Below are 16,084 nucleotides of genomic sequence, written 5' to 3'. Positions count from 1 at the left end.
ATAGCTGTATTCCTGTGATGAGTTTACAAGCTCCGAGGTTATTGAGCTGGTGATGTGAACAGTGTGAATGACGCCACAAGAAAGATCATCTTTGGAAAAGGAACCAAACTCTTCGTACAGTCCAGTAAGAATTAAACAAATCCTTTTTATATTTGTGTTTTGTGTGACAGTTCCAGTTTAATGTAATTATTACTCCGTATCACCAACTCATTTTATTAATGAACACAGCAGAATGGCCCACATGCTTTAAACAAAGCTTAATAACTATATAATAATTTTGTGTTCATTCAAACCTCAAAATCACCTGTTTGGGTCTAAAATTAAATCATTACTGACAAGGAATGAAAAGAGCTGCAGTTTAGAGAATGTATCAATCACATCATCAGCGTACAGTGTTAACATGTATATTTAGATCATTATTGCTGATATGTTTTATTGTGTGTGTTTCTGTAAGTTATTAAATATAAATAATGAATATTACTGTGAGAAAAAAAGCCAGTAATCACAAATTCCAACATTATGTTACATTTAGGTTTTGATAAAGCTTTTGACTTCATTATGAGCCTTCCAATAGTCAAACAACTCGTGAAACATTCTCAGCACGATATTCCCATGAAACTTCTATTTTTTAAAATGTCCAGACTCAAACATTCAGTTGTGGTGATGAAGCTTGTCGTTGTGTGAATGATGGAGGTCGCAGGCTCGTGTTTGGACGAGGAACTCGGCTTAAAATAGAAATCAGTAAGAATTCACATTCATTGACAAACCAAACTGACACAGGTTTTCTTGTGAATGTGAATATCTCCATGTAGTGTAGTGATTAAATAGTCAGTTGTTGTTGAAGCCGTATCTGATGTGTGACTCAGTCTGGACAGAAGGTTGTGTTTGGTTCAGGGATTCAAGTCTCAGTGGAAACAAGTGAGTTCTGCTTCAGTCTATCGTTATTTCTATAAATAAGTTTAATGTTTCAGTGAGTTTAGTGGTGATTTTATCCAATATTGAAATTATGTTTTCTTCTGAGTTTAAACACAGAATAAATAATGTAACAACATGTATCTGGTTCACAGTTATATTTCTGGATCATTACAGCAACAGTTTCAGTTTTTACAATAAAGTCTGAAACACGTCAGACAAAGAAGTAATTGTATTACATTTTAAAAAGTAATGGGAACTTCTTTTGGAAAGTAATATTTTACTAAATACTTCTAAAATGTTGTAGAAGAGCGTCTGGTCCAGTCAACAGTTCTTGTTCAGGTTTCCTTCAGAGTGTGAATAGTAACAACTATAAAATAACTTTTGGTTCAGGAATTCAGCTCCAAGTTCAAACACGTGAGTAAAAATATAATGTTATCGCTCTTAAAGTTTAGTTTGTCTTAAATCAAATTAACAAACTGCAGGTCTTCAGATATCTTTAAATATATATGTTTATAGTAAAACACATCATGATGCATTTGAAGACACGAGTATATCTAAAGTTTCATACAGCTGTTCTGTCGTCAGCTTCATTTACTCATTATGATGTAACATTTCATAAAAGTAAGCAAGTGTTTCTTGCAGATACAAATTCAGGACAAACACACAAGCACATGGCAACACATCACACATGTACATAGAATAAATAGAAAGAACCCATAGATAACACAGACTCATTCATGGCTGCGTTTGGTTCACATTAATATTTCTGGATCGTTACAGTTCATTACGTTCAGATTGAACATTAAACATGTCAGACAAAGAAATAATCATATTACACTTAAAAAAAGTAATGGGAAATGACTTTGAGAAGGAATATTTTACTAAATACTTCTAAAATGTTGTAGATGAGCATCAACAGTTCTTGTTCAGGTTTCCTTCAGAGTGTGAATGGTAACAACTATAAAATGATCTTTGGTTCAGGAATTCAGCTCCAAGTTCAAACACGTGAGTAAAAATATAATGTGATCGCTCTTAAAGTTTAGTTTTTTAAACAACCGGACTCTTAAATGTTTTCTAAAATTTCCTAAACATATTGTGTTGTCAAATTAAAGTCTTTATTTTATGATGTCATTCAATAAATTTCCAGATGCAGATTCATCACAAACACACAAGATACAACTTTAAACGCACAATAAATGGATATACTACAGTAAATGGAGAGGAACCCGTAAATAAACTGTAAAAATGTTCATATCGTTATTGTATAATTAATGTATCTGTGTTAAAAACTCCAAATACACAAAAATAATTTTGATTTACTTTTAAAAACTGAAAACAGAGACTAATATTAAGAAATATGTTACTAAATACTTCTATAATGTCGTAGATGAGGGTTTGGTCCAGTCAACAGTTCTTGTTCAGGTTTCCGTCAGAGTGTGAATAGGAACAACAATAAAATGATCTTTGGTTCAGGAATTCAGCTCGAAGTTCAAACACGTGAGTAGAAAAGTTTATAAAAGTCACTTGATTGTGTTAGATGATGTTAATATTGACATGTATATATATAAATGTGTGGAGAAAACAAAACAAAAATAACATAAATCTTTTATTCCAACATTTTAACATCATCTGAAGACATATGTGAAAAAATTAATTACTGCTGGTGATAAAGATCCATCAGTGATGAACTAATGATGACATTCACAATAATGATAATACTGATACTAACAGTATTAATAATAGTACCGTATGTGGTGGGATATGCTGGAGCAGTGTGTGACAGTGTGGGAGTTTTTGTCATGGAGATGGTGAATGTGTGAATGCTGGATACAAGTTCACTTTTGGAAATGGAATCAAAGTTCAAATCCAGACCAGTAAGTCATCAACTAGTTTTAACAACAGCAGTTAGAAAATATGAAGATATCAATCTCTGACCTAAACTTTCACTGTGTAATGTCTCTTTAAAGATAATCAAATCTTTTCATGTTTGTCAAAGAGTCACACAATGTGTTTCTATACATAAAACCGTGTTTAAACGGTGATAAGAAGCGTGATGGCTTGTTGTGCTGCAGTCGTTCAGTGTGTGAACGCTGCTGGATCTAAAATCACCTTCGGAGCCGGAATCCGTTTAATCGTTAAAACAAGTGGGTTACCAGTTTTAATCCCTGAACTAATGATAACTAATGCTAATAAGTCATGTCTAACTTGTTGTTTTTATTAATTGTTGAAGATGATCAGCATCAACATTCACAGCACGGAAACAAACAAAATTTTAAAACACTTCTAACAGATAAAATAACATCAGCAGCTTCCTCTCAATCAAACTCTGGTTAAATAATTAACGTTAATGTTTCACCTTTCAAATGATCAATGATGAAGGGAAACTTCACAGTCTGAACTGGTGGTTTTAATCCATCAACACGACAATGTGTGACTCAGTCTGGAGTCTCTAAACTTCAGTTTGCTGCTGGAACTAAAGTTCAGGTAGAAAAACGTGAGTAAAGACAAGGTTTTATTTTCAAAAATAGTTTTTAATATTCTTAATTCAGCACAGAACAACAACATAACCATCAACTAACGTCAACATCATCCATAATAACATCAGCCATAAAGCTTCATGATGTCCTGTGGAGTGTAACATCATTAATGGACCTAGTTACAGTGACGACTGGACTCAGTTCACACTCCTCTGGTTATTGCCACTGCTTTAGTTCATGTGTGAATAACAACGACTTCAAAGTCACGTTTGGACCTGGAACCAGACTCAGTGTCTTTATGAGTAAGTTTATTATTAACATTAAACACACTTTCTATTTGGTTTCATCTGATCCAAGATTGAACTCAGCACAGTCACTTTTCTTTCATTTCTTGTGACAGAGATTTTCTTTGTTTGTTCAGCTTCTGGTCAGAAATGAAAAGAGCTGAAATCAGTGGAAATCAGTCTCTAATATCACTGACCCTCATACGCTTCCTTTGAGAATCTGTGGTTTTTGTTAAGACACAATCTGCTGTGAGAATTACAACGACAACAAAATGTTGTTCGGACTCGGATCTAAAGTGTGAGTGAGTGAGTTAAAACTAAAATGACTTTATGAAACTAAAACAGACTTTTAAATCTAATCTGCTTCATTTTTACTGATATTTAGATTAAAAAAGCCTGAATAATTCAATCAAAACTGTGAATATTTTACAGGTCAAGTGTACAAGTCCAGAACAAAATCCATGTTTCACAAACGTAAAAAGTTCAACAAAGTTTCTAGTTCTATTCTCCTCAGACACAACTTCAGTATCAGTGTGAACACAATAAGAACATTAAAACGTTCAGTTTTGTTTTTTTGGTTTAAAGCTGTGAGTCTCCTCGTTGGTGAGTCAGAGTTTTGAACTTGGCCGATGTTTCTGAGCAGGTTTCCGTCACAGTGAGTCTGTGAGTAGAAACCTTCCTCCGACTCAGACCTGACCTTTACGTTCCTGTCAATTCATGAGTCGTCCTGTTGTGTTTTTCAGGACAAGACTATGAACCGTCCTACTACGCTCTGGGAAATGGTACCACCGAGGTGTGCCTGGCCACCGGCTTCAGCAGATATAAAGCAACACATGATCACCCATCATATGGGACGGACTTTTTCAATAAGACCAGCGCCGTGTTAATTTCTTCAGACTCCCTGTACAACCAGGTCATCTTCACAAACGATGACGATTACACCTTGTGTGAAGGTAAGACTGACGAGAGCTTGAGCCATGGTCTGACTTGTTGTAATTATCAGAGAGTGGAAGCTAACCTTTATTGTTGTTGGTGTCTTTCAGGTAAGAGTGATCATGAGAAATGTGTGGACGCTTTGGATTCAGGTACGTTTAACGTCACCAAACAGACGACTTGAGGATTTAAAAGCTGTTTTTTTTTTTTTTTTTTTGGGGTCTGATTTGTTTGATTTTTTGCATTTTTCAGATCCGACTGTGAACCTCGTGTCTTTGACCATCCTCGGCCTCCGCGTGATCTTCCTCAAGACCATCATCTTCAACGTCCTGATGACTCTGCGGCTGTGGATCAGTTAATGTGAGTACAAAACCTCAACAGTGTTATCAGATTACCAGACCTTCACAGTAAAAGCCTCCCAGCGGGTCAGAGGTCACATCCATGGACGGCTTCTAATGCTAAACAACAACAGCAAGAAGAGAGGAATTCAGAGGGTTTTTCTTTGGTTTGTTTTGTCGTTGGTTCTCAGACGAGGCTTTGAGTTAGAGTTTACCTGCTCTCGGCTTTAGGAAACAAACAGGTTGAATAAAATCTAAGCTTCAATTGAGGCGTCGCCCTGAAGCTTCGAGCTGAACAGAAACATAAAATATAAAAAATCCGTTTGAGGCGTGGAGATGATCTACAGACGGACACGTGAAGACTGAGTTTTATCTTCCACGAGACAAATGATCATCTCAGCCACTGATGTGGAGGAGTGATTCAAGGTGAACATAAACTCTGTTGTTAACATCAGGAGAACGTCTGGACTCATGTTTAGGTTCAGCTTTGATTTAATGAATTAGTTCTGGATCCTCACCTGGAGTTACCTCTGGAATTATTTCTGAACAGGAGCAACAAAAGTTACTCAGATGTAGAGATTAGGACTAGAAACTAGTCTGGTCTTTAATAAAATGCTCAGAGATTCCTCCTGTTCAACAGATATTTTTTGAGAAACTTTGCATTTGAAATATTTGAGTTTGAGTGGAATGATTTTTTGTCTTTGTAAGCTGTTTAGATTATTAATGACTCTTCAGACACAAATCAGAGCAGATGAATGTGAAGTGATTTCAGCAGATCATTTTGTTGAGTTTCTGGTCGCGTGTATTTAACACATTTTTCTTCTTCTATTTTCCAGAAACTGGACGTTTAACATCAAGAAGAAAGAAGACGCCTCACACATGGACCTGATGCTGATTGGTCCGAGCGTCTTTAACGTGTAGAATAATGTGTAAAAATATCACCTCAGCCTCAGCTCTAATCTGCATGGGAAGTTTTTCTCCTATAAAATGAAATGCTGAATATTTTTGAAGAAGCTTTTTGTCATTTTGTCGCTGATGTTGTTTTCGATGATTGAATGTTGACTCTGATGTAAATATCACAGCTACATTTAAAAAAACCTGCTTCCATTTAAATTCTCAATTCTCTTGTAACAATGAAAACTTAAAGAATAAAAAAGAGATTCAGTAGAACTTCTCTTCTCAGCGTTTTATTTTAACTTCCTTGTTGGTCCTAGTTTCCAGGTAGATAATGTCGTCTAATATTCTCTGTTGGTGACGTCTGTCCTGAAATCATCCACAGATGAAGAAGAAGTTCCCGCTCATAAATGTCCAAAGACAGAATGAAATCTGATCATAATAATGTACAGAATGATTTCAGTGAACAGTCGTTGTCCTATGACTCTCTGGTTACCAGTCACAGCTGTAGATTAGCCACATTCACGAGAAGCCATGTGACCCAGCATCTTCTATTGTGTCTTCCTTTGTTTGAAAGTTTTTTTTCTGTCATAAGCTTGACAGAGGTGTTGTTATTGAAGCTGGGCCTCTCGACACAGACCATCAGGTTAATGAATGAATGAATGAACAAGCTCAGATTGAACAAAGGGTGACCGGTCCGTTAGAGATTAGGCTGTCCACATACTTATGACACAGTTTGATAAATCAGTGGACGTTAACAAGCAGGACGTCGCACATTCGTATTAAATACTTTTTCTTACTTTAATTAAGTACATTAACTCAAGTCTGAGGTTCTTTACTTGAGTTTTTCTTTCAGAATCTCAGAGACGAAGCCGTTTCTCTCAATCTTTTAGTTACTGTTAGCACTCGCATGGATCTGTTTTTATTTGGTCGATAAACTGGAACATTCAGACTTTGGTCGAGGGTTTGGGACGTTCCTTCTTAATAAAAAGTCGGATCCATGTTTAGATGAAAAATGGTTCTCTGAGCTCACGGAAGGTTTTAGAGTCTCACATTAAACATGTGAACAACTACATGTAGTACATCATTTTATTTTATCTATCAAAACATATTGCACTTACATTTCTAGAATGGACAGATATAGTGAAGGTGTTGAAACCATTTTCTACAAACTCCCTTATATCCAAGGGTTAAGACCTTAATGTGGACAACAGTAAAACACTGAGGAGAAGATACAGGGACGAAATAAACGAAGGAGGTCTTTGAAGCCAGGACTTTAACTTGGGACAAAGTATTTTCAGTTTTTGCTCCAATAAAAGATCTGAACACTTCCTCCACTGGTGGAAACTAAACAGCAGGACATATGCGTGCGTCAAAAGAGTTCTACATTTAATAAAAGTTATTATTCTTAAAACTATAGTTTATCATTTCAATGGGATTCTACGTCGAATGAGAGTAAAGACGTGTTAATAGAAGACAAAACCATTACAAAAATACAAATTAAATGTTCAATCTGCATATTTACTGTGTGTCATCAGATTAGTTGAATTGTAAGTAATGAATTAATTCATAAGTAAGTAGCAAACATTTACAAATCCAAGCTAACTAAAGGCAAACGGCTTCTAAGGAATCATGTGATCAGAGTTTTAAATAAAGCAAAAGATGCAAAAACAACAAAAAAGTGTATTTTTGAAACACTGACGTCTCCAAACATCATGAAACCTTGAACTAGAAGCTCATCTCAGCAGCTTCATCATCATTATGGTCGGGGAGACCTCTGGAAACACACCACACACACACACACACACACACACACACACACACACACACACACACACACAACACACACACAACACACACACAGACGGAGGTAAAGTCATGAGCACGTTCAGTCTGATTTGAGTGAAGGTGAAACCTGTAGCTCCAACATTTCTCTAGATGAACCACTGACAGTAATCAGTGCATCAGTGAACAGGAATGAGTCGTCTGTCAGACTAAAGCTGAAGGTCACAGACTAGATAGGCCTTAGTTAGTATCAGAGTCATCAGAAGTGAAACAGAGTTATTAGAAGAAACTCACAAGGTGTTTTCATCCACCTCAGAAAACACATTCTAACAAATTACAAATAATAAAGTAATTGTTCACATTTCAGCCACAGATCCATGAAGATGTTTGATGAATTCCTCTACTCAGAGACTCACACGTCGTCATGAGGAAAGTCTGAAGTGGAGAACATTTACTGTCTTTATTTCATCGGGTAGTTTTACTGAGATCGTTAAGTTTAGATTAGTTCATTTATTTCAAACATAAAAAACAGAACAACATAACAATCATATAGAAACATAAATGACAGTAAATGAGAAAATAAATAACAATGAAGTAACAAAGTGAATATTCCGTCCTTTACATGTCTGAGAAGGAGTGGGAGGAAGTACGACCTCATTTCATCCCAACGCTTCTCAATAGATCAGTGATATATGTATGTATCTGCTTCCTGTCAGTACAATAATAATAATCTTTATATTATACATACATATACACATACACGTATGACATACACACTTTACCAAAGATAACACAAAATAATATCTAATGTTTTTAAGAAAAGAGAAGAAAAAGAATTGAGCACATAGTAAAATCTATTAAAATATTCAACGTCCAGACTTTGAATGTGTCACTGAATCAACTCTGAGACGCTGGATTTAAATGTGATTTAATGATTTTCAAACAAACATGAAACCAACTGTAGGTTGTTAGATGTGGTTATGAGCAGTTAGCTCCTAATGTTGATGTCATGATGATCATTTTCTTACCCTTCAACATAAAAACAGGTTGAAGATCTTTCACACACAAGATGGTGTCGTCTGCATAAAACAGACAACGGTTGTGTTGCGGTGGTTGTGTTGTTTGTGTTTGTTGGTGGTGAGGTGGTTCATTAATGTCGGCTCTGAAGTGACACTGAACCGGAACATGTTCTTATTCACAACAAGCTTCACTCTTCGCTCTCTGAACAAAAACAAAGCTCAGACTTGTAGTGTGTCATGTTGTGTCATGCTGTGTGTCAGTCATCACCTTTCCGATGTTGTTAGTCTGTGTTCCTGTTAATCTGAGTCTGTGCTGAGAAAATGATGAGTTCCAGTTAAATGTTGAGTAGTTTCACTGAACACAAGTGAAACAGTTCAACAGATCTGCTGCTTTACCTGGAAACTAAAGCTCAGTGATTCTCTGTGTTGTGACTTGTTGTTGTTGAGTGCGTGTGTTTTCCTCACGGACCCTGAACGTCTCGGTAATCACACATTAATCAAACAGTTTGATCGAGCTGCGATTCTCTCTGCGGTGGTTTCCTGTTATTTCTGCACAAAAACAACTCACACATCAGGTGTTTGTCAGCGCTCACACTCCTGTGTCTTTGTGAGGACCAGAGGGAAATAAATTCAACACTAAACTTGATTATGAAGATGTCTCAGTGTTGATCAGTAATAACTGTGATCAGAAGATAACGCCTCTGTTTAGTGTCATCTACACAAAACTCTCAACAAAGAGTGAAATGTTTCAGTGTAAAAGCAAAAAGAAACAAACAGACGTTGAACATTCAGTGAAGGAAGCAGGAAAGTTGTTCATTATGATTCTTAGTTTCTGTTCTTTATATCGAGTCACACTCACAGTGTAAAACTACACTCACGCTCCGACTCAGTAAACTGATAAAACCCTGATCAGCTGTGTCGAGTTTCTCTGGGTCAGTTAGTCCATGTTTGGTTACAGAGCATGTCCACTTACCAGGAGCCTCGGTGGCGTAACGTAGGTTCAGAGTCTCTGTTGGAAACTGATTAAATAATATTAGAAATATTGTGTAACTGACACTACGTAGTGGTGGCATGTGCAGAATGAGCGGCTGCAAGTCCAAGTAGCTTGTCTTGTTTTGTGCTGTTTTTATGTAAAAAAAAAAAGAAAAAAAAAAGGAGACTGAGATACTTTAAATGTCTCTGTATTTGTACATAAATGCTTAAGTCCCAGGTAAAAAGGACTGTATCGTTTTTGTAATTCTTTCTACCTCATTCTGTTCTTTTTAAATATTATTTTATTTTATTCTTGACTCTTATTTCTACGTCTGTGTTGCGTTCACGTATGAATCACATATTAAAACTTGAGTTTAAATAAGATTCGTTCATAAGAACATTCATGACTAAATGAAGAGAAACAACATTTCACTGTCCTTTAGTAACTACCCCTCCAACTTTATCTTTAAAACAGTCCAGGTTTGTCCTCATCTAAACCTCTTAACTGATCTCTCCACTGGAAAGAGTTTAACTTTATAATGAGATAAAACTGACCAGCCACAACATTATGACCACCTGTGGATGTCCTGAGGTGTCCATCAGCAGGACTTTGGTAGTGGGAGTCTTTGGACCAGTTTTTTATATATAGTGTGAGGTCTGGGGAGTCAGGAGGCCCAGTCAGTCACTTTATTATCATAGTTGTGTTATTATTTGTGTCTTCCTGAGCAGACGTTGTTCGTCTGTGGCATGAACAGAACAGATGGATCATAAGTGGGTGATTGATGTGATTCATCCGTCAGTGTTTTAACAACAAACGTCCTGAAATTCGGTTGTAATTTGTGTAATTTTCTGATTCATCGATTCCTTTTCAGTATAAATACATATAAATATAAATTCAGCCTCAGAAACTTTTCTTACATCCTGATCTGACATCATGTAAATACTCAGCAAAGAGACGATGAAGTCCACAGTTAATACCAGCGTGTTTACATGTCCTTTAGTGTTCAAGCTGGTCCAGTTCACCAGCACACGTAGTGTTTCTGTTGTGTTTACAGCAGTTACAGCATCAGGCTACAGGAAACGGTTGGTTTCCTCTTCTGTCCATTTCCATTTTTCCCACTTTACTTCAAATGCGTCATTCAATCAGTTTTTATGTTGAGGGATAAGAAAATGCATAAGTTTTTCCATTTCAAAGATTCCTTCATTACTGCTCCTTATTCGCTGGCTCCACTTTCTCCACAGTCTGGTAATTAGTAATTACTCATCTTTGTTTTATATCATGTCGTGTGTCAAGTTTCCCAAATATAATATCGCACATGTTTTGGTCATCGAATGTCCTATTACTTTCTGTAAACTCTGCCATATTTGATGCCAACACCAGAACATGTGTGTGAGGTCACATGATCTCCACTTGGCCGTTCTTTCCTAATCTTTGGAGTTATAGAAAATCTGAGAATGTTTCAGACCCTGGAGCCAGTGGCCGTGCACTCAGATTTACACATAACGAACCAGTCCTTTTCTCCTTAATTTAAGAAGAGGAAGACGCCCTGAGTGACTAATTTTCTAACATTTGTGCTTATTTAATATTGTTGTGATTCTCGGTGAATAAAGAGTGAACTCATCGTGGCTGAGAACTAAAAGACTGAAGGTCTGAGGACGTGGCAGCGTGTCAGTGGTTCATCAGAAGCTCGAAGGTTTGTTTGAGTTTCATGTAAAGACTGAGGTGATGGAGGAGTGGGGCCGGTTACTGTCAGAGTCCTGGGACAAGTTCACGAGATGAACTCAGATGAACAAGATGAATCATGTTATTGTGAGTGTTCACTTCCCGGTTACACAACAGACTGAATGGAAACCATGAAAACCACCGTGGAGCGAACAGCTGCCTCCGTCTGTGTCTGTGCCCACTTCCACTCCACCTGTTTTCCACCCACCCTCAATATTTAGAACATTTGTCATCTGCGTTTCCTCTGCTCTACTTTAAATGTCGATATTTGATTTTATTGTTCCACCGTTAAAATAACTCTTTAAATGATTGGACACATTCTGGATCTGTGAGTTTTTTAAAGATGTTTTCAAAGAATCATAACATTTAAAACCTTTGTTTGTTCAGAAACAGATTTGACCTTAATTCAGTTTAAACTGGCTGAGAATGAATGAAATTAGCTCAGCACCACGGAGGGTTTCTCTCTAAGTCTCATTTTAACGTCAAGACAATGTGAGAGTCTTATTAACGCTAAAGGACGACGGCTTCCACTGAAAATAAAAGGTGTGAACGCAGCATCAGAGTCACTGAAATTAGACCTGGTGGATGTTTAATGAGCTGCTTTTAGAAGTTAAAGAGAAGCTCAGAGGAGTTTGTTGTTATGGAGCGAATCCAGGCAGATGTAAAGACGCCCTCTGGTTAGTAGTTTATTCTTTTATCCATTTTAAAGAAATAGAAATAACAGTGAAAATCTAATTAAGAAAACAACACACTGAAAATCACATGAAGACATTTAACTCGTTGTATTTAAACGTTTAAACTCCCTTGTTAAAGAGTAACAGTGTGTGGACATTTGACTGAACCTGGTTCGACTTGTTTCAGTTTCAGTGTCATTAAAACAAACAGTCACTCTTTCCCTCTTTGTGTTTGTCACAGAACAGCTTCATGAATAAAAGAAAGAACTCGACAGGCGGCGAAGGATCACTCAAATAAAAATACCGATACTTTTGATACTTCAGTCATCGGAGGTCACATCGTTAACAGGAACACAGTGGAAAGTTACTAAACTACTGAGTTGTGCTGGTAACACAAACTCAGGTTAAACCACAACACGATTATGAGGCGTTTATGATGAGGACAGAAGAGGAGAACGGGTCACAATTAAGATGCTCTTAATAGTAAACATCATTTATTTTAATGGTCTCATTATCTTGTTTAAGTTTTTGAAACAGAAACAAAATTTTCACATATTTTGTGTGATTATGTTGTATTAGTTGTGTTAATGATGCCACTACCTCAATATACTTCAGAGTTTAAAATAAATAAATAAATGACTCTGAGGTCTGATTTTATTATTTATTTTTTTACATCAGTTGTCCTTTATTTTTATACATGAAGTGAAATGATGTTTTACTGTCCAGTCGTTTTAGCTCATTTTCTTTGGTTGTTTTTTCATCAAACTGAAGTTACTTCACCTTCATAGAGAAACATTTCTTGTAGCTTTAATACATTACACTTTTATTTTCTTATTCCTTTATCCAACTTGTTTTCCTGCAGCCGTAACACTCGATGGCGTCTGATCCGATTTTTCATTTGACTTATTTTATGAAGTTAATGGGCAAAAAGAAAAGATGAATAAATTTGAATTAAATCCAGGAACAAATAAATGTAGGCCGTGTGTGTGTGTGATGGCTGACATACTTTGTGAAGGTGCAGGTGATTCGCTGCGTCTCTGCGGAGGTGTTTTTCCTCTCTGCAAGCTGATTGGCTGCTGCTGCTGATGGAAAATCTTCTGCCTCACTGTTTCCACAGGATGTGGTGGAGCTGCACGAAGACGTCTGCGTCACAGGCGAAGGCGGCGGCGGCGGTTTCTGCCCCAAAGCCTGCTGGGACAGGAAGCACAGGAAGTGTGTGGGGGGAGTCGAAGTCGTATCATCAGGTGTGGCCTCAGAATCAGTGTGAGAAAACAGACCAGACTGAATATAAAGTGGATCAGGACGCTGCCATGAACTAAATATGTGAGATCAGGTGTGACGGAGACGTGAGGACCAACAAACACCTGCTCCGACAAATTACACCTGCTCCACATTTTTATTAAGAACCAAAAAAAATTATTATTATCTCAGGAGTCGCTGAACGCTCTGTTTTATTTTGTATCTGTTGGTGTCTCCGCTGCTCTGCTCATCAAGCTTTATTTTATTTACTCTTTATATAATTTACACGACAGATGAGACGAGAATGTACAACGGAAGAATGGACTGTTCAATTAGCGGCCCGCGGCCCACACACGGCCCAGAATCCATCCCCACGTGGCCCAGCCCTGAGGCAGAGTGCAGCGTGTTTCACAAGATTTCAGATATTTCTGCAGCGTTTGAGCCCACGAATGAACCCTCTGCAGCCGTTTGACTCAGTGTCTGCCCACGACACCGAGTCAAACATACGTCCTTTAAACTCTGAAACATAGAATTAACAGTGAGAACCATCGATTTGATCCTATTTGGACAAATACTTGCTTATTTCACCATCAAGTTCAAACCAAACCTGTTCTTAATGTAATTTAGTTTCATATTTCTGTATGTAACATTTGTCTGTATTTATTTACGTTTTGCTATTACCGGCTGCTACTAGCCTCCTAACGTGTCTGGCTCGGCTACATTTCTTGATTTTAATATTTGACCCAATTCAGTTTGTAATTGAATGTCTCTGATGTAGACACATACAAAGGACATATAGATTAGATTAGATTCAGCTTTATTCTCATTCCACATGTTCATGTACAGAGTAACCACATGTGTAGCGCAGTAAGTACAGGCATGCATGCAGAAGAAATAGTATAAGAAATATGAGAAAGAGACTCTCGTGTGTTCTTGTGTGTGTTGTTGTTAGTGTTTTATTTGTTCTGATAACATTTGTTTGGGTCTTTCATTTACATCTGTCCACACTGATCTGGTGTCAGTCCAGATGTGGAGGTGGTCTGGGACCCATGTGACCTCGTTCCTTTGGTTAGTGTGAACCAGGGGTCACGTTAACCGAATATTTTCCGTCATTGACTGCTTTTTTAACACGGTGACGGAAAAACCTGAATCTGTCATTTTGACAGATTGCAGTTCACACCCCTGACCACATGGTGGCGATGAGCATATTGATTGACTTTTGTCTCCTTTAATGAATGACCGCTTGGCTTCAGTCACGTCAAAACGTTACGGCAGTTGAGTGTCAGAAGTTTCTGTAAAAAGCCCAACAATGATAATAAAAATCAAAAGAGGTGAAAAAAGGAAGGAAGGAAGCGGCAGCAAGGAGGTTGGGCGTGAGTACAGAGTTCAGTGGGAGCAGGAGTTCTGGCTGGGGAGAGAGGATGGAAAAATATTGTGCGACATGTAAAAAAAAAAAAAAAAAAAAGGAATATGAGGATCCTCAGTGAGGTCATAGCTGTTTCTGTCACTGCGGAGAGAAAGTCAGCTTCCACACAGTATCCATGGTGTGGATTCTCTGTTCAACTCACTTTGACTGAATATTAATTAAAAATGGATGAAAATGCTACTGAATATGTCATTATTATCATTTAAAAAATTAAAGTGACGGGTAAAAATAGATTATGACAGGGTTATTATCGCCGGTCAAAATGACAGACAACGAAAACGTCTAACGCAACTTCTGGTGTGAAGGTTAAAAACCATTAAAAACCAGATACTGACCTCATCAATTCATCCACTGGTAGAAATGAACCTGAATCAGACTTTAAAAGATTCTGAGCACCAAACTACACTAGAGACTGATGGTTGAATGTGAGGAAGAGGAGTGGACTCATCATGTGGTGAATTATTAATGTGATCATGTTGATTATCTCGTCCATCATGAGTCATGTCTTCATTTCCTTTGTCATCAGAGACGTTCGTGTTACTCAGAGGATGGATTCATCCAGGCTTCAGTTCAGACTGACCAGGACCAGGAGCGTTAATGAAATGCTACCACACATAGAAAGATTTATTCCTACTTGGATCCAGGTTGTGTCCTGTTCATGTGTTGAACAACTTGTCCTTCCACAGCAGAAAACACCAAGGAGGTCGTGTACTTATCCCACAACATGACACCGATTCAAAGATTCACAATTGAAATAACACAGTGAAAATGACATAGAGACCTGTGAACTTTTAAACTCAAAGAGTGACGGTGTGTGGACAGCTGACTGAACCTTTATTATGCTGGTTTGACTTTCAGTTTCTGTCATTAAATCAAACCATCACACTTATCCTTCAGGTTTGTGTTTGTCACAAAACAGCTTCGTGAATTAAGGAAAGAACTCGAGCGTCCAACACGGACTGATCAGACTGACTGGCGTATACATTGGTTTGGTTCCAGCGGTTCCTAGCATGTTCCCAAACAAACTCTTTTTGACCAAATTAATGGGACGACAACATGAGGCAGCTTTTGTCATTTCACATCAGTTTGAAAGAACACGAGTCTCTTTCCTTAAAACAGTCTGAACTTGAGTGAGAAGCTGAGTTTCAGGTTGTTCCCTTTCAGGTGAATCATGTGGGACCTCAGGAGTCTGAAACATGTGGCCCTGAATCAGTTTGAGTAGTGTCACTCGTACAGGCTTAAATCCTGCTCCTCTTTTAGGTTTGTAAACGTTTTCATGTGAATTAATTCTGGTTCAGTTTGTGCTACTTTGTAAATACTTTCATTTCCCTCCTCCTGTCTAGTATGAGCCGGTTCACATCCACCTTCACATGTTCTGAATGTGTCTTATAGTTTTATAATGAAT

General features: G+C 37.5%; 1 protein-coding gene across 2 annotated transcripts; it reads left to right on the top strand.

The window, feature by feature from the left end:
* Nucleotides 1-452: 452 nt before the first annotated feature.
* LOC125011050 (T cell receptor alpha chain MC.7.G5-like) lies at nt 453-6,117 on the top strand. Of its 2 annotated transcripts, none has more exons than XM_047590046.1 (5): nt 453-3,059; nt 4,420-4,629; nt 4,720-4,761; nt 4,862-4,969; nt 5,784-6,117. In XM_047590046.1, exons 1-4 carry the CDS (start codon nt 2,969-2,971, stop codon nt 4,966-4,968), a joined length of 450 nt encoding a protein of 149 aa, XP_047446002.1. In that variant the 5' UTR covers nt 453-2,968; the 3' UTR covers nt 4,969; nt 5,784-6,117. The 2 variants fall into 2 exon arrangements, with proteins under 2 accessions (XP_047446002.1, XP_047446001.1); XM_047590045.1 differs by lacking the exon at nt 453-3,059 and adding an exon at nt 3,075-3,694.
* The last annotated feature ends 9,967 nt before the right edge of the window (nt 6,118-16,084 follow it).

The sequence above is a fragment of the Mugil cephalus genome, chromosome 7 (genome assembly GCF_022458985.1).
Source record: "Mugil cephalus isolate CIBA_MC_2020 chromosome 7, CIBA_Mcephalus_1.1, whole genome shotgun sequence".
Classification (NCBI taxonomy): Eukaryota; Metazoa; Chordata; class Actinopteri; order Mugiliformes; family Mugilidae; genus Mugil; species Mugil cephalus.
The sequence above is the reverse complement of the archived record's forward strand: the minus strand, read 5'-3'. Positions and strand labels throughout refer to the sequence as shown.